Source organism: Motacilla alba, chromosome 12 (genome assembly GCF_015832195.1).
Source record: "Motacilla alba alba isolate MOTALB_02 chromosome 12, Motacilla_alba_V1.0_pri, whole genome shotgun sequence".
NCBI classification, from domain to species: Eukaryota; Metazoa; Chordata; class Aves; order Passeriformes; family Motacillidae; genus Motacilla; species Motacilla alba.
The window spans coordinates 18,590,730-18,616,793 of record NC_052027.1 but is presented as its reverse complement, the minus strand read 5'-3'; the positions used below and the strand labels follow the sequence as shown (position 1 = coordinate 18,616,793).

Genomic DNA, 26,064 nt, shown 5'->3' with positions numbered 1-26,064 from the left:
ACAACTGCACCTGAAATTCGTGTTTGCAGATAGTTCCTGTGGTGGAGGCAGCAGGTTCAGGTCCTTCCCCACTCCTCCCCACCTTTGGACATTAAATTGAACTCCCAAGAGCAGAAAATGCTCAATCTTCACAAATTCCAACTGAATTGCCCCAAATCTGAGAGAGATGAAAAAAGCCATTCAGAAATGCTGCTTGGACATGGCCACTGAGAAGCAAAAGAAAACCTGGCCCAAACAAACCACCCAAAGTTACTTAAGCAGCATTTTTATATGTAAGCCATATTTAGAAGCTTAAAAAAAGAAAAAAAAAAAAAAAACCAAACAAAACAAACAAAAAAAAGAAGACAGACCAGGTTTAAACACAAGCACATTGCTGCAGTTATTTACACAATGAAAATGAAAACATGGTGGGTTCTGTCCATAAGAGACTGCTTTTTCAGAGAAGTTATTCATGGCAAAACGTGGGTTCTGTTTGTTTGTCTTTCCAGCAGCCAGGAGGGGTAAGCAATCATTAACTCCTCAAAGCAGAGATAAAAGGCAGGGCTGCACTCCAGAGCATCCTCCTCCTCCTCAGCACCTGATTTCAAACTGTTTCATCATCACTCATGTCCCAGATCTGCAACAAAAAAAGGAGTTTTAGCTTGTGCAGTTGAAATATGCTCTTAAAACACTTTGAAAAATTCACATTGCTGTTTAAAAGCAATAATAAATAGCATTTTATGGACTGCTGACTAGCACCAATGGAGCATTACAGAAAATTCAGTATTTTCCTCTTCTGTTAACAACCACACACCAATAGTTATTTGTCATCTTGGGGGTATTTTAAACATCTACTTTTCAGCCTTTGTCACTTTGGCTATTTATTATCATTTACAGGTAATAAATATATGTGGCTATTTGCTATTTATTATCATTTCTAGTAAGGTTTTTTTTTGTAATCTTGGGGGGTATTTTTAATATTTTAACAAATTTTCAGCATTTTTCACTTTGGTTATTTGGTATTTATTATCATTTACAGAAAATAAATCAATTTGGTCATTTGCTATGTATTGTCATTTACAGATAATAAATAAATGTGGCTATTTGCTATTTATTATCATTTACAGTTTGGCTCAACTCAAACCCCAGCCATTTTGGGTTGGTTTGCTGAATTATTGGCACACACTTCACCTGAGTAATCACTTCTAATAAACAGCTTATTTTACTAAACAATGCAGAGAAGTTTCTAGACATTGATGAGGAATTGATTGGTCCTTTTACACCTAGATATTAGATCTCATAAACAGCATCTTAAGGACAAGAAGTTATCTGGAAATTTGTACCTTTTTACTGCTTAAAAAAGAATTAAACTGCACCATTTTTTTTCTGCTGTATAGCATCATTGTACTTTTACTTTCTGACTTGCCCTTGGCCGGTAAATGGTTCTAGAGTGGGGGAAAAAAGAGTATTTTCCCAGAATATCCAGGTGTCCTTGTGAACACACAGGTGCAGTGGAGGAAATTCCCACCAGGGATTTGCAGAGCTATCTGAGGGGAGAAAATATTCTCATGGTATCCTCCAAGCTTTTCCTTCCTGAGAAACAGGGATGCTCCTAAAACACCTTCTCTGATATTTCAGGGGTTTAGCTCATGGCAAAGCCCCTCTTTGCACCTGGCAGGGTTTAAGCTCAGGACTGCCATGGGTACTGAGCCTCGAGCTGGATTTAATCCCAACAACAGCAAGTTTATGATACATGAAACTGCATCTGTGACTGGGAGCATTTCAAACTTGCCTAAATCATCTGCAACACTTGTGGAGTGCTGCAGATGACACTGACAAGTGGTTTGGAGGAGAAGCACAAAAATGCCATTTCTGCAGAGCACACAGCCCCCAGAAACCCCTGGCCAGAGGAGCAGCAGCATTTCTGTGTCCCAGGGGAAATAAAACTCAGCTCCTCTGTTCCAAAACACAACCTGTGTGCTGGCATCAAGTGGCCAGCTGAGTTATTCTCTCATTTTACATCCTGGCCACTAAAATATATCCAACCCCCTGGCAGCAGAGCATGAGCAGCTCTTTAGGCTGTAAATTCTTCAGGGCACAAAGCGGTGTTTTACACGCACCCAGTGCCTGGACAATGGGGCACTGTTCTCACTGCAGTGGGTAGACAAATAAAAAATACAAATAACCCCTTTTCTAGACAGGCAGCAATGCCTATTGACCTATAGCTTTAATAAACCCTCAGAGGAAAAAAAAATGGACTACTTCTGGAATTTAAAAACGTTCTGAAAAAAAGCTCTTCCAATCCAACCTGGGGAGAGACATAAAATCAAACATTTCTCTGCTGTGTAAAAGGAAAACTCTGAATGGCAAGGTTTTCTCTGTTCCTAGAAGAGGCACAAAATGGTGGTGTAAATCCTTATGGAAAATCCTGAGGAACAGTTTGTTTACAAAAGGAAAAAAAGAGTTTTCATCCTGCCCTAGATGAGCAGCTCGGAGCGTGCCAAGGCAAACACAAATGTCCAGCTCGCCAGTCAGGGTCAAGGATGTGGAAAATAAATACAAAACCCAAAATCTTTAAATAGAGTTTAGGGTATGATTCAAGGCAGAGAAAAGCAGAAATCCCAAGTTCAGAGAGTCCCCCTAGGCCAGAGCCTGACAACAAAGCCCACGGACTGCAGCCCTGACAAGGAAACTCTCTCCTGTCCAAAGCTCAGCTCTCTTCTAGGAGGCTTTGAACAAAAAGGAGGCTTTGAACAAAAAATATTCACAAAAACACTGAAAGTGAGGTTCCCAGGTACTTAACCAACACTCAAACATCCTGCGTTGAGGAGGATGATTTTTAAATGATTGAAAGTATTTTCCCTCCAGGAGAACAGGGTTTTATAAGGCAGTTCACACTTCATGCAATCTCAGAGCCATTAAACCATAGAATGGCTTGGGTTGAAAGGGACTTAAAGCTGATTTTATTCCATGGGCATGGACACCTTCCACTCTCCCAAACTGCCCCAACCCAAATCCAACTTGGCCTTGGACACTTCCAAAATTCCAGCACAGCATTTTGTGTCCCATTTACAAAGGTTGGAAAGAACAAGGTAGATGTATCTAAACAAAGTACACGCAAAGGGAAGAGGAAAACCCAAAACAAAAGAGAAAGATTCAATACAGAAGTTAACAATTGCAATTGACTTCAAGAAAACAAGCTCCACGGGATTGTGCAAAGGAAGTTGTGTGGAATACTGCAGCTGAATTATCACAGGCTCCTGACTAAGAGCAAAAGATGTTTTCAAAAATGATGTGTAAACTTTAACAGATGATGACTGTGCAAACTCTGGGGATGACTTCAAAAGAGTGAACCTTTTAAGAGAGGAAATGAAATACAGAAAGCCAAGAAAGAAAACGTGTGAAATGACTGTCCAAAGAGTCTGGTTTCCAAACCAAGCTGTGAATTTGGATTTTTTTCACGTCTCCTCTGTCCTGCAGCACACCTGAGCGAGGCAAACCCAAACACAGCTCCAGGCAAAGAGAGAAGTCAGAGAGTGAGGAGATAATGAAGCAGCTGCCAGCCCCACCCCAGCCTGCACAGACCTGGGCAGATTATCTGAATGCACCTGCTCCTTCCAATACCTGCTTTTCCATTCAAGCTTCTTGGGAGAGCTTCTTAAATTTCACATGCAAATTCTGGCTATTCAGGAGAAGGGAAGAATTCCCATACTTTGTTTTCTTGCAAGTCCAACTATTATTTTTGTCAATTATAGGAAGAATGGTGGAGGGGAGGGAGCCACAAATTCCCACATTTTGATTTTCCACAGCTCCAGACCGCACTTCCAATAAATCCAATGGAATTGAGTCTTCCATTTCCTCCCTAGCACAGGAACACCTGCAAACTGAATTTCCTCAACAACAGCTCCAAACCTTGTGCTCACCTAGCCAGGCTTTGCATCCTCCAATTAACATCTGTGATTCAATGATTGTTTATCTTCTAAATAAACTTGCAAGAATAGAAATGTACCTTGAGGGGATTCTGAGAAGTTTCTTGCCTCCAAACTGCCAACCAACCAAGCAAGCCCCACATGTGTTGTTTTCTACACACAAGTGAGGTTAATTTACAGACACATGGAGCAAAACACGCTGCTCAGGAGGACCTGGAGGAGATTCTTGATGCAAACCACAGGGTTTGCTGTGTTATGAATGCTTCACATATGGTGGGGAGTGAAGAGTAAAATTCTAAAGGCTGAAAATGAAACGTGTCATCAATCGAACAGCACAGCTGAGATCACATCAGAACAGGGCTGCAGAGTAATCATCAAATCTCACCCTATGATTTAGAAACAATCAGGATTTTTAATGAAAAGAAAGCGCATTCAAGCAACTTTTTGCTACTTTACAGCAATAAAATGTTTTTGGACAGATATGAGGTAAATCATGTTCTAGCTCTGTGCTTTACCACGGAGAGGATACACCAGGGTTCTGGGCAGCCTAAATCACTCTGCAGCGTGGCTATCTGGCTGAACATCCCCAGGTGGGTGTGGACATGTGGCTGAATGTGCTGAGGTGACCTGGCCAGGCTGCACCACCCGCTGTGGGACCCGCTCCATCCCTGGCTGCACCTCAGGGACAGCACCAAAAGCCAAACTGCACCCTGACATTCATTAGATCCCTGCAAGTTCCAACCTGCAGCCCGTGCAGACACACTGAGGGGGGAACTGCAAAGTTCAGCACCCTCCTTTCATCTCTCCCTCTGCACAGGGAGCCCTTCCCTCATCTCCCTCAAGCCCAGCACACTCTGAGTTTTGCACACTCAACAATTCCCTCCCATCCCCCTTCCCCACAGGAAAGAAGCCCCAAGAGGGTGCACCGAGGGGAGATTTGGCTTTGCTCAGCTGCTCAGGGCACTCCTCAGCTGCTCAGGGCACTCCTCAGCTGCTCAGGGCACTCCTCGCTGTCCAAGATCCAAGAATAGAAATAAATGATAAATAATAGGAATATATAAAATAATAAATAATAAGAAGAATGAGGAGGGGAAAGCCCCCAGTTCCCACAGATTGATTTTCCAGACTGCACTTTCAATAAACCCCATGGAATTGAGTCTTGCATTTCCCTAGCACAGGAGCACCTGGTACCTGCAAACTGAACTTCCACAAGCACAGCTCCTAAACTGGTGTCACTCAGCCAGGCTTTATTATTTTCCCACTTTATGATTCCTCCTCTGGTTGCCTGCAGCTGCAGAGTGCACTCCAGCAAGGAGCCACTTCTGCTCCCATCCTGCAGTCATTCCCCAAAGCTTTTTTTTAAAAAAGACCTTCAAACTTCCTCTAATTCACCTACACCCAGAATCAGGCCATAATCTGAACATTTACCTAGCAGGTATTTCATCCTTCAGCTGACACATCAATTCCAAACTTAAACATTCAGAAATTCACCTAAAAAATTAAATCAAATCCAAGGCTTCTAAAACCTGCTTTTCTTTCTTCAAGCTCTTTGTTTAAGCAGCAGGTGCAGAAAAGGATGGATAATTTCTCCAGATCCCTGCACACAGTGGCTCTATCCCAGTGGCTGACAAATCCCTGGCCTCCCTGGTACCTCCACAAATTCTCTTTTTCTGCCTCTGCCCCACAGCCTTCCCTTCACCACCTTGCAATAAAATCAAGTCCATCAGCCTTGCACCTATTTTTTTTTTTTCAGTGCTGGTGCTGACAGCTGCTTGTTTTGCCCTTCCAGCCTTTCCAAAATTCTGTATTTTCAGCCCACAGCCACAGCTTGCAAGGTCAGGGTGATGGGCATTCTCATTTTAATCTCAACAAATAAACTCTTCTACAAGTTCCTCTTGTATGAAATTTTTAAAAATACATGTACAACACTTAAAAGCACAGAATGGTTTGGGTTGGAAGGGACCTTAAAGCCTAAATATCTCTGAAAGCTGTTTTTAAGAACAAAACAGAAAAAGGCAAGTAAACAGCACAGAAAATATTTATTTACAAATAAACCTTTAGCTAGAAAGTCTTTTTAATATCTCCAGTTCCAAGCAGATATACAAGCAGTAGCACCAAGCCCTAATTAGCCCCTCCTGGGTTCAGAGCAGTTTTCCCAGGTATTCATAGAAAACGACATGAAAACATTCACAAAAAGGATTTTTTTTGGTCACGACTAACAATTAACGAAACAATACCAAAAAAAGAGAAACAAATAAAAATGCACACGAGGGTTTTTCTGGTATCAAAATGCCCCAGACAGATTTCCTTCCATTGTTCCTTGTTTTATGAGGGAAGAAAAGTCCCAGAGCACAGCAGCAGCAAACACAAACCCCATTTCTCTCCTGACTTTGGGCTGAAAAGGGCATTTTTCAGGGCAAAGCACTGGAGCTGCTGCAAAGTCTCTAAAGAGGAGACTTTCTACAACCAAGTCTTTTCTTAAAAAGGCTCTTAAAAACTGCAAACAAGTGGGAAAATAAATAAACACACCCCCAAGCACGTTTGATGATGCCATTATTCTGTTTTGGGTGGGATTTTCAGCTTCATTTTACTACCACTAACAGGCAGCTGTCCAAGGGGAACGTGTGCTTGAAGGAAGCCACAATTAATGGAAATTCTGTCACAGGAATGATTAAATCTGATAGAAAGCCTTTGACTGAAATGAAAATAAAACACTGTAGTATTTAATAGTGTATGTTTGAATTCTTCTATCAGTCACCTTCCCCCTTTGATGTGCCCAGGTTTGACATTAAAAATAAAACTCTAAGTTTATAGTCTTCATATTTATAAGTCCTGTAAGAAATTGATAGTACAGATATAAAGGCAAATTTCCTTTCAAGGCTTGTACAGGAAATGAGGATTGGATACATGAATGGATCTCAGAATAATGAAACCATTTCTACACCTGAATTTCTACACCTGCATTTGAATTTGCTGTATTTGTTTTGCTGTAAATCCAGAATTTGCCATGTCCCATTGCATCTTTTTAACTCCCAGGTGATGCAGAACTGCAGTCAGAGGCCTCTAAATGAGCTTTCAGATCATAAAAATCAAACATTTGGTAATTACTGCCTAAAAAAGAGCAGCAGATTAACTCCACATTCTGCAGGAATGAACAACCCAGAAATAATGAAGAGATTGTAAAAGATGGGACTTAAGGGACACTCAGTGCTCTAAGGGGCACAGAATCCCTGAGCTCCAGGACTCCTCTGGAAATCCTTTTGTCCACCCTTCACCCAAAGCAGGGCTCACGGCCCCAGGGTGTTCAGCTCCTGTCGCAGAACCACCCCAAATTCCAGAATGGTTTGTCCAGTTTGGAGTTTTAAACAATTCTCAGATTCCCCAGCCTCTCCAAGAACCCTGCTCTGGTGTTTTCACATCCAAATAGGAGATTAAATCATCTCTTGAAACAAGGATCATCCTGGTTAAATTAGCCCACAGCTAGCACCAATCCATAACTATGTCTTCCATCATCATCACCCTCACCATCACCATCCTCACAACGGTTCTTCACAGCCCCTGACAGAGCAACACCCTTCTGGCACGACCTGTGTCAGGGGCTGTGAAGAACCATTGTGAGGATCCAGTCTTCCCAACCATTGTGCATCCAGTCTTCCCAGCAGCTCCAAGATGCTGAACTCTGGAGTTGTGCTCACCTCAGACAGGCTAATTCTCATTTATTCCCAGGAATTGCCACTGGCTGGCCAGGCAGGGCGCACACTGCTGAGGAACCATCCCAGCAGCCTCCATGGAATTAGGGTTTTGGCTGGGAGAAGGAACTTGGACTGACATCTACAAATCAGATCATGAAGGGACACTGCCCCTGAGAAGTGGGCATATCTTCCTCTTCTTTTAAAAAATCTCCCAAATTCTACAAGGGGAAAAAAAAATCCACAGAAATCCTCGAGGCTTTAGTGACTGATCGAAGAGCACAGATCATTTTCAGATGGGACACAGATTCCCATGCCAATCAAAGGCATTATTGGAAGGTCACCTAACCCTGACTGAGCCAAGTTTCAGCATTTCAAGTCTGATCAATCCCATTCCATCCTCACCCAGTGCAGCTTGGCAAACACAAGCAAAATATACATTATCCTAAATAATGCCAAACCCAACAACAGGGATCCTTTTCAGCTCGATTCCCATTATCAGAAAAGAACATTGGGCAGGAAAAATGAGCACATGTCCCACACGCAGCTGTGTCATCTTACATGTGAATTCTGTGCACAGCTTTAGTGTCACCAGCCTCCCCCTCGTGCACTGGCTGTAACACACGAGGAACAGAAAACTTGAAATGCAATCAAAATATGAATTCATGAAAACTTGGATTTACCCAGTGAGCTCACTAATCTCATCACTGCTTCCATGGAGATCCATGTGGTGTGTACACAACATTTCTATCCTGTGGAGGAGGCAGCAGCAAGGTAGGGAAAACTTCCTCCTCTCTCCTCTTTTACAGGAGGAATGCTCTTCATACAGTTAGAAACTAAATCATTCCTGAAAATATGAACTGAGGGAGTGAAAGAACATGGTTTGCACTGTTACGTGCTCAGAGGATACTGGATTATCAGATTTATTTCATGTTGTATACTTCAGAAACTTAGGGGAGATAAATCCATTTGTTTCAAAATCTTACTTGCCAGTTTCCCTCTGGATTAATCCTGACACTTTTCCCATCAGCTTTAGCAACATAAATATTACTCAGAAAATTGCAAGGGCTGGTATAAAAGCACAAAGAGGAAAAAAAAAATCAGTTATTAAAGGTAAGGTAATGATGTTCTAGAAATAGAGCAGGCAGATCAGGTTTCTGGTCTGGTTTTGCTACAAATAGACAGAAAAACCTGAAAAAGCAGAAGGTTCCTCAGCAGTGAGAGACCTCTGCAAGCACCTTGCCCTGCTCTGGAAACATTTGCTAGGCCCATGCAATAAATTATCAATAAATTATCAATAAATTATCAATAAATTATCAATAAAATAACAATAAATTAACAATAAATTAACAATAAATTAACAATAAATTAACAATAAACAACAGAGGCATCCTCAACTTCACTCAAAAACTTTTGTAGTGATTTAAGACCATATGTCCAACCCAGATTCTGCTGAAAACCTGGGTCCAGGTGTCAGATTTATTCCTGTGACACTTCAATCAATACAGAAATGGAACAAACAAGAGTTTTGATGTGATGTGCAGAGATTTTGGGCCTGGAGGCTCTCGCAGGGATCTGGATTCTGCAAGCCCTTTCAGAATTGCTTTTGATTTTCTGACCACAGAATTTCAACATCTGCTGGACTAACAGATTGTCTGCAAGCAGTTGTGTCCTAGCTATCAAATCTTGTTTAATTTGAATTTTTCTCTGGACCTGCTGTAACAAAGCAGGTGCCCACTTGCTCTGCTGTTGGTTTTTCATTCCCAGGACCAAAGCAATGTTCTCCCAAGCTCCTGATGGAGGCTGAACCTCCTCCCAAAGCTGCTGGAAGAGTCCATCACCACCCCAGCCATGTGGTGTCTGTGGGGGCACTGAATTGTTCAGTGACCCCAAACCAAACCCACCCTGCTGCACTTCCTCAGCTGGGCCCAGAGGGACAAACACAGCCCCTGCAGGGTGATCCAGCTCCAAACCAACCCTGCTCTTCCAGGTTTATTCAGCCAGGCTTAGCAAAGCCCAGCTGCCCTCTGTGGATCCCAGCCCAGGAGCTCCAGGGCTGTCCCAGATGTGCTCCAGCAGAGCTCCCAGCTGCTGACAGGGCAAACAGCTTGTTCTGGCTCAGAGCTCCCTGCTCCCCATCTGGGGTGGCTTTGATCTCCTGGCCTGTGCTGTGATTGCAGCTCCACGAGTTGCTGGGATCACAGAGACCTCCTGAGTCCAGCTGAGAGCGACAGAGTGAGAAGCCACTTTAAAATCTGATTGCAGCAGATAGAGTGAGAGTGGTTTCAAAATGGGAATACAGAGCTGGGATGTTCAATGGATTGGCCATAAAATCCATCCTAAAAAAACAACAGATCTCCTGTACTATGAGAACAAACTTCACTTCTTCATGGCACTAAATCTACATTACCCTAAATATCTCATTTTTGTCACTTCACCTCTTCTTCCCCTGCAAAGAAAGATCTGGAATAGACTTATGAGGTTGTTCCAAATAATTTTGAACAATTAAGAGTTTGAATTCAAACAGAAAATGGTCAAACACTGCAGGGCCCTCAGGGCTATTCCTGTCATGCTGGGATTCCCAGCAGGATGCACAAGCCAGGTGATTCCAGGCTGCATCAGCATTCAGCAGGGACATATCCCAGAGCACCCAGCCCAGAAGTGCCATTCCAGCTCCATTTGGTGCCAGGAGGAGCAGGCTCCACCAGCTCTTGGAGCATAGAATATGCTATGAGTTACACCTTTACAGGTGCCCTCCCCCCAAATTAAATATATATAGAAATAAAAATTTATATTTATTATAAAATATATTTTATATTATTATAATTAATATATTTAAATATATATTACATAAATGATATATTTTATATTTCTATATATAGATATAAAAATTTACACACATACACACACACACATATATATATATATATATATATATATATATATATATATATATATATATACACACACACACCTTCCCCCCCCCCTTAAAGTAAAAGGTTTATACTCTTTTTACTCTTTTGTAAACGTTTAAAATGATATTACACTTCTGGAATCACAGAATCCCAGAACGGTTTGTGTTCAGAGGGACCTCAAAGCCCATCCAGTGCCACCCCTGCCATGGACAGGAACACTTCCACTGTCCCAGGCTGCTCCAAGCCCTGTCCAGCCTGGCCTGAGGCACTGCCAGGGATCCCAAGCTCAGCTCCAGAACCACTCATTCTGACCCTGATTCCACACCAAATCTCCACATCCCTATTCCTGGCTCAATGGAATGTTCTTGCAAAATGCCAGTGCTGCATTCAACTGTTGTGTAATGCAGAGACTTCAAAAAAACCCAAACCCCAACCCAAACAACCGCCTAAAGGACATGGAACACAAAGTACAGTTTTCCCAGGAGCAGGATTCCACCCAAACATCCTCACTGGGCGCTCCGAAAAGTGAATTTTGTGTTTTCAGACCCCCCCTTCTGCATTAACCTTTCAAGTGCTACCACTTCAGCACAGAATTTATTTAAGAGCTGTTATGTACCTCTGATACTTCTCTTCTGGTGTGATAAATAAAAGCACCATTATTCTACTGAAGTTCTTTGCTCTCAGAACTGTATAAAATTTTTATATTGCAACTAAAACCCGAGGTTTTGATTTCCTCCACATCAGGGATGGCTGCTTTTCCCCATTTCGTTTTTTATTATGGGTAGCAGAAGATATTTTCTAATGAGCTAAATCTGAATTAGAGACATTCTTCTCTGCCCCTCTGCACAACGTTTAATATAGTTTAGTTGCATTGTGAAGATGAAGCAAAGTTTGCCTTCATCTTTAAAGTCATGAGCTGTTTCTTCCACGGACAAAAGTCTGTGGTGACCAACACCTAGCACAGGCAACCTTGATGCATTATTCCAGACACACACAGTTGCAATGCAGAGAATAAACTTGTTTACAGGGTGATTTTTACAAATCACAGCTCTATCCGTGCACTCTTTAAGACAAAGCAAGCTTTAAGAATCTTCCTGCTCACACGTAATTCACCTACAGCAATAACTTCTTTTTAAAAAGCAATTTCTTCCTTCTCTAATACAAACTATTCAATGTAATAACTGAGGTCACCAAACAAGTTAAGCTGTGCTGCCATTATGATGTTACTCAAAGGAATCAGTTGTATTTCATGAACAATTTAATCCTCCAGTGGGTTGAGCATCTTAACTGAATTTTTTTTATTTTAAAGCTTATTTCTTGGTGGCAGAGGGAGATTGCTATAGGAAAGAGGGATGGCATTTGTTTTTCACGTGCTGCTCAGCATGCACTGCAGTGAAGCTCCAGCTGAAAAACCTACACAGCAAATTGAAATATTTAACCCAATGCTGCCTAATTATTTCAATTAATAAATAATCTATAATTAGTACAAACTCATGCTTTTTGATCCTTGGTTTGAAAGTCAAGGAGATGTTTTCTGAAGCTGTCCTGTTGTGATGTACTCATTTCCCACTGATCTGACCTTAAACATTGGTCAGAGTGAGGTTGGTGATGTAGGAAGGAACTGCTCATGGAAACTTCTGTATCCCTTTGTGCAGCCCCACTAAAATCCCAACAACAACAACCAAAGTTCCATAACATTAACCAGCAACACCAAACACCACCCAGCCCTTAACAATCCTATCTCAGGTTTGCATCTGCACGCTTCATTTTCTGGGATGAAGAGCAGTCAGGATTTCAGACTGGCTTCAGAAAACTCCTCCAATTACCAGAGACAATGAGGGATGTGAGGGCACAAAGCCCTTCTCAAAATCCCTGTGTGTGTCCAGCTCTGAGCCCTCCTCGGAGCTGAAGGATCCCCCAAACCACACCCTCAGTGCCAGGGCAGCCAGGGGATCATCCCATCCAGCATGGAAAACCTCATTTATTTCTGTCTGAGCTTTAATTAGTGATTTCCCTGCTCCTTCTCTTATTAATTGTGCAAAAGCTGCCCCTGGCTCAGCCTGCACCCCGGGGATGCCACTGCAGAGCTCCAGACTCACACTCAGGAGTCTCCACAGTAAATAAAAACCTGAGCAGAGCTTCTCGGGGTCTCTCTGTGAGTCATGGGGACAGAAAGCTGCTGTGGCCATGAATAAACAGCACTGGATTTTCTGCCTTTGTTCTCACATGAAGCAAGGCCTGCCTGCTTTTGGGCTGTACAAAGTGCTGCTTCCAGGGAATCCAAAAATCCAGAGGCTGGCAGTGAAAACTAAGGTGTTGCTTGAAAAATTTCAAGTTCTTGAGCAAACCCCACAATGAAGAGACCACGAACAGCTAAAATATCTGTGCACAAACTGAAAAACTCCTCTCCCAGTTGGGAACAAGCTGGAACTTGCATGGGGCCCTGCAAACTCCTTAATTGTTGGGAGCAGACAAAGTCTGTTTAGTCATGTCTGCTCAGGGGGAAGGATATTACACCACATCTGCACTGCCTCTTTCCACACAGGTCAAGCAGCTCATCAAAGTTGTTTTTCCACCCTTTCTTTTCCATCTAAGAAACCCCCTCAGCCAGGCTGGCCACACAGCTGGTGACACAGGAGGCAGCTGTGGCCAGGAGCTCCCACCTGAGCAGGGAAAGGACAATCCCCAGCACTGCCAGGGGTTTTGAATTTAGGAATGGCTTGAAGAGATCTCCAGACTGAGCTGCGGTGCCCACTGAGGACCACAGATCAAACTGGGACAGGAACTCTAACTGCTGTCTTCATTGCTAAAGGGATGGAGCAGGTAGCAGGATTCTTTCTAAAATATTCTAGCAAGGTTTTTAATCCGTGTTCCAAACCAGCCAACAGCTCTTCCCGCTCCACAAAGCTGGGTTCATGTCCCTCAACCAGCAAAATATTTAATATTTTGTGTGCTAATACATTAGCACACAAATCTTACTGGTTTGGATTTCTCTGTTTCATTGGCAGCATGGTATGACCAAAGGTGGACTGATTCTGTTGGAGTTTTTATATTTATGTGGAAATGTCCACTCTTCCCTTCAGCTCAATTTTGCATTCTGGAGAATTTTAAGCCTTGCATATGATACAGACACAATTTATTTTACCAAATTCTTAATTAATATATAAAAATATGTTTAATAAATAGTTTAAACTTACTTTGAGCTTCATCCATTTTGAATAAAAAAACTTTGTCTAGGCTTTATGTGTAGTTAAAAAATGGAAGAGGATTTATTTTTCACTAGCAAAACCCCTAAAAGATCAGGTTCAATAAAAGAAATTATTTATCTCCATCAATGTCTCCGAGTTCTAATCTGGGCAAGTGATAACATCAGTGCCATTAGTTTAGAGACAATTGCTGTTTGCTTTATTTAGAGCAGCCAATCAAAAAGGGATTTATCTCCAGACTAGAACTGTTCCCACACCAAAGAGAAATGAAATTCATATGGAGCCCAAGTACAAAGCTGGGCAGGCACATCCCATTATTTCATTGGGGGGAATCTGGTTTTTAAATTCTGGCACTGCTGCTAACAAAAGAAAGGAGTCAAACCCCAACAAATCACCCAAAAGGCAGCACAAGGAACAAGTTATTAGAATTATAAAAGCTCATGCAAAGATGAAAAGTGCCATAAAAACTTATGGAAAATTATGCAGTGAGTCAAGGGTTACTAAAAGACAATGGGGAATGGGGTAAGTGTTGCATTTCTTCATGTTTGTAACAGAGCTCAAAGGACATCAGAGCAGCAGGATCATGGGATGCAATTGTGTTCCTTGACTTATTCACCACGGCACAATTACACTAATAAAGGGAATTTTTGTTTCTCTGAGAAAATGGTGGTGTCACTTTGATTTACAATCCATAAAAAAGGGAAATGAGAAGCATCTCCAGAAAGGGCAGCACCTAAACAGATGAAATCATGCAGCAGTGAGACTGAAGGATAAACATGTTTAGGTTGTCTGATTATTGGTGACAACTCTCTGAAAAAATGAGTTCAAGGAGATTCATTGGAAGTGTTTCATAGAAACTGAGATGAAAGATTTATTGCCTGGGTTCTAAAATCACTGCAGAGAGGAAACATCCTGCAGGAGAAGGAAGGTGTCAGAACACTGACAGCACCAGGGAACAGAGCTCAAAAGGAGACTGAAATAAAATAAAATCATTTTTAGACGAGCTGAGAGTTTGGTCACGAGATGCACAGATCAAAACATGGAGAAGCCCACGGTGACTGACAACATCAAGGACTAAGAGGTGCTGGAATGAAAAAATCCCCTGTGCAAAACACGGGTAAAACACTGGAGAGAAAACCTGCAGGGACAGGGCCACATGGGGCAAAAAAAGGGAAAACCCTGGAGATGGAAAAGTATCAGTGCCACACAAAAGCCTCCTGCAGCAGTAAAGCCACCTCCAGCACCTCTGCCTGAGGAATTAACTGCTCCTCTGGAAGGGCCAAAACAATGAACTGGACCAGCACCTTTGAGAAGTACTGCGATATGTGGGAATATTAGGATTTTTGAAGTTTAATAATCAGATTAAATGAAATAAGTGAGTTTTAGATATTGGGATATATAGGGAATATTATGATTTTTGAAGTTTAAGAACCAGACTGAACAAAATAAGGGAATTTTAAATACTGTGATATATGGGAATATAATGATTTTGGAAGTTTAAGAATCAGATTAAACAAAATAAGTGAGTTTTAAATATTGGGATATATGAAAATATTAGGATTTTTGAAGTATGAGAACCAGATTGAACAAAATAAGTGAGTTTTAAATATTGGGATATGTGGGAATATTATGATTTTTGAAGTTTAAGAGCTGGATCAAACAAAAGAAGTGAATCTCAAATATTGGGATATGTGGGAATATTATGATTTTTGAAGTTTAAGAACCAGATTAAGCAAGATGGGTTAATTCTGACAGCTCTAACAAAGCAGATCACAATTGTTGTGTTCAAGGACTGGTGGCCAAGAGCTCGTCCCCACCCCAATGTAATAAGTGAGTTTTAAATATTGTGATATGTGGGAATAGTATGATTTTTGAAGTTTAAGAACTGGATTGAACAAAATAAGTGAGTTTTAAATATTGGGATGTATGGGAATATTATGATTTTTTAAGTTTAAGAAACTAGGTTAAACAAAATAAGTCAATTGTGAAACACTGTGATATATGGGGAATATTATGATTATTGAAGTTTAAGAACAGGATTAAACAAAAGAAGTGAATCTTGGGATATGTGGGAATATTATGATTTTTGAAGTTTAAGAACCAGATTAAGCAAGATGGGTTAATTCTGACAGCTCTAACAAAGCAGATCACAATTGTTGTGTTCAAGGCCTGGTGGCCACGAGCCTGCCCCACCCCAGTGAGCTCAGCTGACCCAGCAGGGCAGTTTTTATCACTTGTGACTGATCAAAACCTGCTCCAGACTGCTATTCCCAAAGGGCTGCACAATGGGAATTCCAGCCTCCTGCTGAACCTCGTCCTCCCAAATTGCTTTGTCTGTTTTGGCCCTAGGCTGTGTATTAGAAATGATAAAAGTGCTTCTCTCAAGCTCAAAGCAAGGCAGCTCCAGTGCCAGTGTCAACATGACAGAGTGCTCGTGGCTACGAGGGGGAGAAGGAGAAGAGGGGCAGGAGAGAACTCTGCACTCGTGCTGGGCAAGTAGGAACAGAAGTTTTCTCCCTGGCTGAAGCCCAGGCTGATCCCACCATATTTTTAACCTTCTCCAAGGCGACTCGACTGGAAGAGCTGCTCTGGCAGCAGCTGCAAATCAAACTCGTTGTAATTATTCTTACAACACAAAAATGAAGAAACGTCCCTGGAAACAGTGCTGTGCCTTTGATATGCGTTCAGTGCTCTTTTAATCAGGGTTTGCCTCCTTCAGAGACACTGGAAAGAAACAACCAACCAAGAAATAAAGAGCATTTCTTGAAAGGAAGACAAAATGCAATGTTTTATGCTGACCTACACACATGGGCTTCCCCCCGCCTTCAGTGAGTGAACAGAAGTTCAGTTTCAGGAGGAGAATACCTTTTTGACAGCACACACATTAGAATTTGGGACAGACAGACACACAACCCCAACACACTGTAGTGGCTTGTCACAGTACTCAAGAATCACAGAATATTTGGAGTTAGAAGGGACCTCCAGGAACATCCAAATTACACCCAAATAAGACTTTTCACATATAATAATTAAAATCATGACCAAGATCATAGAATCATAAAATGGCCTGGGCTGGATGCACACAAGTGTTTCACCAAGAGGCAGAACAGAGAGTCTGACCAGTCACTTATTTAATCCCGAAGAATTATTCCTCTACCTAAGGAGAAATATTTATAATTGCAGACATTATAAGGCCCACAGAGAATGGGTTTGAGGAATTTGCAAAATTCAAAGGGAGTTCACAACATTGCAATTTGAATTTTTAACTGTTTTGACTCGTGCTGTTATTAAATTTTATGAGCAGAAAACACTCTAATAACAAACACAGTCAAAACATCCTGCAGACAAATGCAGGTAAGATTCAATTTAAAATAATACACTTTTTATTTACATGATGTGCATATCCCTGTGGAACATGGCAAAACTTTCCACAGAGCACAGAGCCCAAAACAAGACTGTGAATGCAAACCCAGCAAGTTACCTGGGTTGTTCCCTTTAAGACTCAAACAAAATGCAGGATTCTTACCTTGGATTTTTGTTTTTGTACAGTAAGCTTCCACAGATTTTATTTATAAACTCTTGCTTGGAATTTTCAATTATTTTATTCCCCAGTGCTTCTCCTTTTATGGCCATCTGTTTCTTCCCATATTTTGCCCCAAGGCACATCAGCTGTCTGCACAGCTGAATGAAATTCCCATCTCTGGCTCAAAGGAAAACTTTATTTTTTTTGTTTATTTGTTGAACTAGAAAGAAGCCACCCCTCAAAAGGAGAAACCTTTACCTATGAATTGGGTCCTGGGATGATGCACACATCCTCCCCACAAATATCTGTATATTCTGACTTTGAAATGCAAGAAAATAAGCAGGTTATTCATTGTGGGAGACCTAACTATTGTTACTAATGTTACAACTGCTCCTAAATGTTTTATAATAGAGTTAATTAGTGAACATTTTCTCTTCAATTCGTGATTCTCAAATGGATCATTTCTTTCATGTATTAACTGAGTAGTGAACAGCAACGTGCAGAAGGAAAAATAATGATCTCAATCAGTGCAACTTAAAAAAACCCTTGGTGCCTGGCTTGGCACAATGCAAGAAAATTCTGTTTAAATTAGAAAATTATAAATGGGCATAGCTGTCATCATTGACTCAGAAGAGAAAGTGAGACACAGGACAGGAGATGTGGAGAATTTGGAAGGAGGAAGTTAACAAATACCTATATTTAGGCTTTTTATCTTAATTTTTCCAGAGAATGCTTTACAGCCAAGAGTCTCAAGATGAAAGAAAAGCTGCTTGAAACAGGAGAAGCATCCAGCTATGAACAGCAAAACAGTTTCTATCAAACCATCCACCAATCCCCACCAAACCAGCCCAAAGTCACCAATCCCCACCAAACCAGCCCAAATCCACCAATCCCCACCAAATCTCTGAGCTCACACTCCTCATTTTGGCCTGACCACCCAATCCCCTCCAGTTCCTGCTGAATTTGAGCCCCCAAACCCTCCCTGAAGGGCCTGGCACTGGGAGATAGAGTGGGAAGGTGACCTGGGAGGAATAAAACCCAAACAGAATCCAATAGCAGTCCTAAAAGGAATGGGGATGGCTGAAGATGGAGCTGTGTGGTCCAACAGTCTCAGAGCAATGAGTGAGCTCCAGCCACCCCAGATTTGGCAGCTATTCCTTGACACATAAATATTCTACACCAAGAGGTTGTTTTGCTTTTCCAGCTACTCAGTGTCCCTGCTACAAGAGATCTCCTTCCCTACTACAAGGTCATTTCCTTCCCTACTACAAGGTCATTTCCCTCCCTACTACAAGGTCATTTCCTTCCCTACTACAAAGTTATTTCCTCCCTACTACAAGGTTATTTCCTTCCCTACTACAAGGTTATTTCCTCCCTACTACAAGGTCATTTCCCTCCCTACTACAAGGTTATTTCCTTCCCTGCCAACCCTGCTGTGCTTGCTCCTTGCCTGCCACTGCTGTAGGACATCCATTGTTCCACGTCACCAACTCCAGCTGAAAAATCAGATTACAAAAGATTGAAGCAAGCACTCATTTGGACAATCGGATCACAGAAGGAGTTTTTTTTGCTCAGTGCAAGCTGTTACATCCTGACTGCTTAACAACAAATCTAAAGAGAGAAACCACCTTTAAAACCAGGCTCAAACCAGGCTGAGGCCAGGCTCCATGTGCCTCCAGTGATTGGAACACTGAGGAATCACTCACCTCCCTGCAGGTCCTGATTCCTGCCTGTCAAACAACCCCTGCCACGTGACCCTCCTGCTCAGGAGATAAAAATCACACTGTGTCTTTGGGGACTGAGATCTTCATTCTGCTTCCTTTGAAGTCAGCCAGAGTTTTGGCATTTATCTCGCTGATGAAGGATGGGATCCCAAAGTGTTTGTTCAGCACTTCTGGAAGGATGCCAGCCTCAATAAAATCAATTGAAATGCATTTTAAAGACACGGCCAATCCAAATATTTATTTGCAGCCTCCCAGACACATCCCAGTATCTGGCATTTCTTTTCCAGCTGAAAGGCACGGCGCTGCTGCTTGGCAGAGGCACGGCCATGCTCCCCACCTTTGGTGAGCCAACATTCCTGTTCCTGCAAGCATTCAACCCAGGAGCTTGTAAGGACTCAGCAGGACTGAAACACTGCTCACGTGCTCAGCTTCACTCATGGAATAATGTCTTTGATAAATCTGGCCCAGCAAGATCTTAACCCTACCGTTGGAAGAGGTTCATGAACTTAGCAAGGTTTCCCCCTGGAGAAAGAATCCTCAAGATAAGCTGTGATATTTATTTTTCCAAGAATTGCTTTTATTGCTCCAATGAAAAACAAGAAGGCACAAACCCCCCCCACCAAACTGAGGGTGTTATCAGCAATACTTTCTAAGAGTCCTGAGTACTAATTAGGGTAGAAAATAATTTTTTCCATGGTGCTGGTTCCCAGCATGTCCTTATATTTTCACCACATACTAGAACAATTTGCTGTTTCCCAGGTTTTTTTAGAATCACAGACTGAATGAGAAGCTGAGCTGTGAGGACAGCTGAAGGTTTCCAGGGCAAAGAGAAAAGGCAGCAACCATTTTCCACACCTGCACAATCTGATGCATTTGCAGAGTGCACAGGTGAAAAGATCCAATGAAAGCAAATCCTCAGCACAAGCACTCCAGGGTTCTGAGAGGTCCTGCATAAACACATTTTTAAAAGACTGACCCCCAGCTATCCTTTTGTAATTTTGTTTTTTTTTCTTTCTGGATTATTAATATGAATTGATTCTCCAGAATTGCAATTTCTACAGTCTTTTGAAAGCTCCAAGATTTCTATAAATATAATTTCCTCATCTTGCTGTCTCCATTATAGGCACAAAGTTCAGCACATATTCTCCATATTTATACTTAATTCAGCTTTCAATCTTTCATTATGTCAAGAATTATTAGAGTTTTGCATAGAATTATAGAAAAAAAATTAGGTTAGGGACACCTGGAGGTGATTTATTGCATGGGAACTTTCTCCCCTGGGATAATGTCTCTGTCTTCACCTTTTTGCTTCCCCACCTCTGACAGAATTTTCTGCTTAGAAAGACAGAAATGTTGTGCTCCAGTGCAGTTCCTTAATTATGGGATTATTGAAAAATAAAATTAAAATAGATAAAAGTGTGAAAGTATGGAATGAAATCACTTTTAAACCCAAACCCATCCCTCAGGATCCTATGGCATTCCCTCAGAATGAAGACCCCTCTGCTTGCACTGGAAATTTAAAATCAAAACCTCAACACTCACCACACTCCTGGGAACAAAACTCAAAACTTCTGCTTTGTAAAATCACAAATATTTATGACTAAAGATTAAAGAATAAATATTTATGACTCTGACAGCAGAGTGATTTTTGTTCAGCCTCACACAAATAAGCCTGTCCTGTAAATTGCCCCTTTTCTTTAAGTTTAACCTCAGTCAGAAACTAGGTTTCACCACCAATTCAAGGACATGACTTCCTCTAAACAATATCATAGCAAACCCTAGAGTAAAGGAAACAATGCACAGGGTAACCTTACTTTTTTAACTATGAGGAAAAATTCAGCCAAACCAAACACTTTAGACATTGTTTTATTTAGTTACGACTAACAAGTCCAAACAAGCTAAAGACACCTCTCAATTTAGGATTATTTTCCTCCTGGCAAAAAAAGGGAAAAAAGTATTTTTACAGTCAAATGACATTTGATTTTTTTTTTCCCCTTTAAATATTAAAATATCCCCCTCAGTTAATTATTAAAATCCCTCAAAAGACAACTCGGACACAATAAAGAACCAATCCCTGACTGCTATATTTTTCTATTTAAGACAACTAAAACAAGGATAGCATGACAGCAGAAATACTTCCAAAATCCAGCACTTTTCAGAGAAGCTTTTTCAGAGCAGCTTTTCCCTGTTAATTTTCAACAGAAAAACAACAGAAGCTTGAGTTTCCATGTGCAAATATATTTTAATACTCTCAATTTTGGTCAGCATCTTACATAACTCTCAGCCAGAGGTGTATCTCTACAAACTAAAACCAAGAATTCCATCTCTATCCACATTCCAAGGCCCACATGCCACAGCTCCAGCTCTGATTCACAGGTAGCTGGAAAATTAACTAAAAAGCCAAAACAGAGCAGAATAAACCTGGGTCAGGTCCTGGCAGCTTAGAATTGCACCAGGACCCTCCAAACATGTGGAGGAGGAGGAGGAAGAGGAGAAGGGGGAGGAAAAGAAGGAAGAGAAGGAAGAAGAGGAGGAGGAAGAGGGAAGCATTTCCTCCTCATGTGCTCCTCACGGAACACCAGGCAGATGGATCTGCAGGAAGTTTCCATCCCTGAATTGCAATTGCTGTTCAACCATGCAGGCACTGCACTGAGCTCATTCTGCAGCCTCTCCCCTTGCCGGGCTGGTGTTGTCAAGTTGCTTTCCTGTGACTCTCCCTGGCGATAGGAGAGGGCTGTGGCATTCACATTCTCTGGAAAAATCCCTTTGCTCAGGATTTTTCTCCTGGGAAGCTGAGAAGCCTCAGAGAAAAAGGAAAACAATATAATCTCATTTGCTTCTCCTGTGTTTTGCTCCTTTGAAACGTGTTTGGAGATTGTTTCCCCACAGGTGATTGTTTCATTCGATTTTGGTGTGAGTTATTTTGTCTCCATTGGCCAATCAGTGCCAAGCTGTGTCAGACTCTGGACAGAGTCACGAGTTTTCATTATTATCTTTTAGCATTCTGTAAGTTTCCTTTTTGTATTCTTTATTATAGTTTACTATAGCATTCTTTAATAGAATACAGTATCATAAAATAATAAATTTGCCTTCTGAGAACATAGAGTCAGACTCATCATTCCTCCCTTCCTCTGGGGGGAACTCAAATACAATATTGCTGCTGTGTGCAGGAGCTGGAAATGAGCAGCCAACCCCCCCCTCTGCTGCTCTTACCCAAATATTTGCTGAGTACCAACATCAGCACCCCAAAGGCTGAATCCCCATGCAGAGGACGAGCCAAGCCAAGCTCTGGCTCTCAGCTTTGGGGTATTTGCCTGACATTTCTGTATGCACAATGCTCTATTTAAATTGTGATATGAGGCTCCACAAACATGAAACTCCAGCAGTTTGGCTGCAGGATCAACAACAAAACCTCCCCTGGAATAACAGCAGCAGGAATGTCACTGGTGGCACAGCTCAGGAGCAGAGTGCATACAAGAGGCACGGTCCAAATCTGCAATTAGGGTTATTTTTATCCCACAAAACCCCCAAAATATCTGAAGATGAGTATTTTAATGCATGGGAATTTTAATACATTTGACTGTTGAATGGAGAAAAATAGATTTCAGCCACTTCCAACAAGAGTTTTTATACTTTGATTTTTCAATTCCTTTCCATAGCAACCAAGCACAACCAAGATAAATACCAATGTGAATTTGTCACCTCCATCTTCACTGCTAGAGTGGCTTCTTTTCTCTCCTAGGCAGCAACATGTGCCAGATTTCCCTAAAGATAAGCATTTCTCAGTGAACTGAAGGAGAAGTTGGAATGCTGGGGTCCCAGTTGCTGAAAACACAATTTTCAAAAAATTTCTTCCTCCTTGGAGAGGGGAATGTGAGAATGGTGTGAAACCATGGACAGTCCAGGCAGGAGAACTGAGCTGAAGTGGGAGACAATGCAACTGGGAATCACACTTTGTCATACCTGCACTCTGGCTAAGTCTGAATTCCTCTGATTTTCCCTAGAGAAGTTCTGGAGGACAGCTGGGAAAAGTCTGCTACACAGGCAAGAGCTCTCAAGACTTCATTAATTTCTGTCAAAACTCCATCATGCTAATTAGGAACTAATTTATAACCTGAAGATATTGACTGGGATTGAGTAACTTCAAGGAGCTCAAGATGCCTGTGTGTGAAAATTCTGATAGATATTGAGAAATCCCCCAGAGGCTTCAGTTCTCAAATTATTCCTTCAAAAAGACACAACTGTACTGCAAGCACCACATCAAGACTTCAGATGTTATCTCCTCTAATTCCCTTCCACAGAACAAATCAAACAGAGCTGCATGTTGTAAAGTTCTCTGTAAATATGGAAATCGTTTGAAATTGTTCAAAGCACAGCCCTTGCAACAAGACAGTGGCTGCAAAGTTAGGACATTAAAGAGAAATACCACTAAATACATTGAAATGATAATTTTTCAGCATTTCATTGTTACTACAGATACCTAGCTTAAATGCAAATAACAGGATCTGCCTGCACTTTGGAATGAACTGCAGGAATAAGTTGACTTTAGAGTTGAATTTATATTATTACAACTAAAAATTCATTTATATTATTACAACAGTTGCCCTTGCAATGGGACAGTGACTGCAAAGTTACTGCTCCTTATGACATCAGAGAAATACCACTAAATATATTGAAATGATAATTTTTCAGCATTTCATTGTTACTACAGATACCTGTATAAATACAAATAACAGGATCTGCCTGCACTTTGGAAAAAACTGTAGGAATAAATTAATTTAAGGGCTGGATTTATATAATTACAACTAAAACACACTTAAGATACTTTAATCAGATATCTACTTGTCTGTTTTCACAAAAAGATTAATGAAGTTGATTTAAATACCTAATCCTACCAGATAACACGATGATTTCAGAGAAGGGAAAACCTAGAAAGCAAACAAAACCTAGTTTAAAATTTAAAAAAATGTGCCAAAACATATTGAGAGTTATGATAACGAAAAGACCTTGCCCTAAACCCTGACTTTATTCTCAATAACCCCAAGAGGAAAGCCTGAATGAGCATTTTTGAGAGCCACAGCCCTCAGCAGCTCTTTGATTCTGATTCTTGAAATAAAACCCTTTTATAAAAGGGCTCGTGGTACAGGTTTTGTGCAAACACCTTCCAAAATCTCACAATATTTGCATAGGAGTGCCTTTAACATATTTGATTAGCACCAGGTTCTTATAAAACCTCTAAAAACATTCTTATTATTGGCTACAATTCTAGATTGCCATATCCATTTCAGAGCTAAAAGGAAGCCAAGTACAATTGAATCCACGGTGAATTTTTGTTGTGCTGCTGTCAGACTGGAACTGCCCATGTCCAATCAAGTGCAGCTGCATCTCCAGCCAAGCACAGAGAACACAGCAATGCTAAAATAGTGACTGGAAAAATGCCCCTCTTCTGCTGGATTACAGAAATAAATGGTAAAAGAATGCATCCCCAACTCACAATATGCAATTTCAATGTCATTGGTTTTCTGTTTGGAACTAGAACTATCACACAGCAAATAAAGATCAACATTTGGTTTTGTTTAGGCGTATTACTTTAAATTTTAAACTAGGTTTTGCTTGCTTTCTAGGTTTTCCCTTCTCCTCTGAAATTATCATGGTATCTGGAAGGATCAGGTATTTAAATCAACTTAATTAATCTGAGTTATTCTGTGAAAGCAGACAAGTGGATATGTGATTAAAATATCTTAAGTGTATTTTAAGTTGTAATGATATAAATCCAACTCTTAAGTGAATGCCCACACAGGATCAAATGCAGAACTTTGGTGGTTTTAGTACCATGCCCTGATAAATGGAGCCCATAATAAAAGATCACCTCAGAATATCCCTGGGGGTCAGATAAATGCTCTGGGGACACTCCTGAATTGATTCAATACAACAGGAAAATAGTCTTATTAGCAGAAATTGTTGCCTTTCAACTCCGTTTTCTCCTCATCCTCAGCAGCTCTTAGGAGATGCTAGCAGGTATAATATGCTATATTTGATATATATTTATTTTACATATTATTTTTGTATTTATTTATTTATTTTTCCTGACCCAGGGATCGCTTGGGGTAATTTTTCTCACAATTCTGAGGGAGAAGGGAGAATTACTTTCACAGGAGTAATTTTCTCTCCTCAACCATAAATTCTCTGTGGGCCAAGCATACATGCCCAGTCCCCCTGGACAAAGCAGGAGTTACACCACAGAGAACCCTAGAATAAAAACCTTCCTGCTCCCTTCCAGAAGAGAGAACTGATAAACATCTGGGCTCTGGAAATCACTTTGGGATGTTTGGATTTTGCAGCAGCAAGCTGCTCTCACACACTGTGCTACATCATCACATGATCCTGCCCTTTTCCAAGAAAAACCCAGTCAAGTGAAAAGACTTCATTAGCATCAACTCTTTTTGCTTAAAACTTACATAATTACTGTGCAATCTCTTAAAAGATCTGGTTTATTCTAGCTTTAATTACTCACTTCAATGAAAGGATTATTTCATAAAATATATCTTTTCACTTCAATAAAAACCATGGGTCTCTTTGTCTTTGCTGTATGTATTTTGTTTACCACTTGCCAAGATGTTATTTCGCATATGTGAAAAGAAAACTGGACTGAGCACATGTGAAATAAACTCTTGGCAAAGGCACTGCAAGGGCTTGCCATTGACAAGATTGCAGTCACAAGAAAAGCCTTCTACTTTTTCCAAAATCAGCAAAGGTATTAAATAAATAAAAAAAAACCCCAAAAAAAACCCCAAACCCTCATAAAAAGGAAAAGAAAGGATTTTCCAGGTAACTCTGGATTTCCAAGTTATTAAGATTTTCCTCAGAAGACCTGAACATCTCAGTTGTGTGTCCACCAGAATGTCAGAGTTCCCATGCTGAGGAAAGGCAGAATTATAAAGTCCTGCTTTTATTCCAGTCTGTGCTCCTCACTGGTTTAACAAGACTGAAAACTCCTGATTAAATAATCAACAACTGATTAGAATTGGTTTTATTGATTACAATTGTTGCTGTTAGAATTCTGATTACAGTTGTGGGAGAAAGCACTTAAATTCTGCAC

General features: G+C 41.0%; 1 protein-coding gene across 1 annotated transcript in view; it reads right to left on the bottom strand.

The window, feature by feature from the left end:
• The window catches only part of ATG7 (autophagy related 7), a 78,315-nt gene continuing 52,251 nt past the window's right edge, over positions 1 to 26,064 (bottom strand). Inside the window, exon 19 of the mRNA XM_038149150.1 lies at positions 1 to 616. Within this exon, the coding sequence (XP_038005078.1) occupies positions 584 to 616 (33 nt within the window). The 3' untranslated portion in view covers positions 1 to 583. The remainder of the gene's footprint in view (positions 617 to 26,064) is intronic.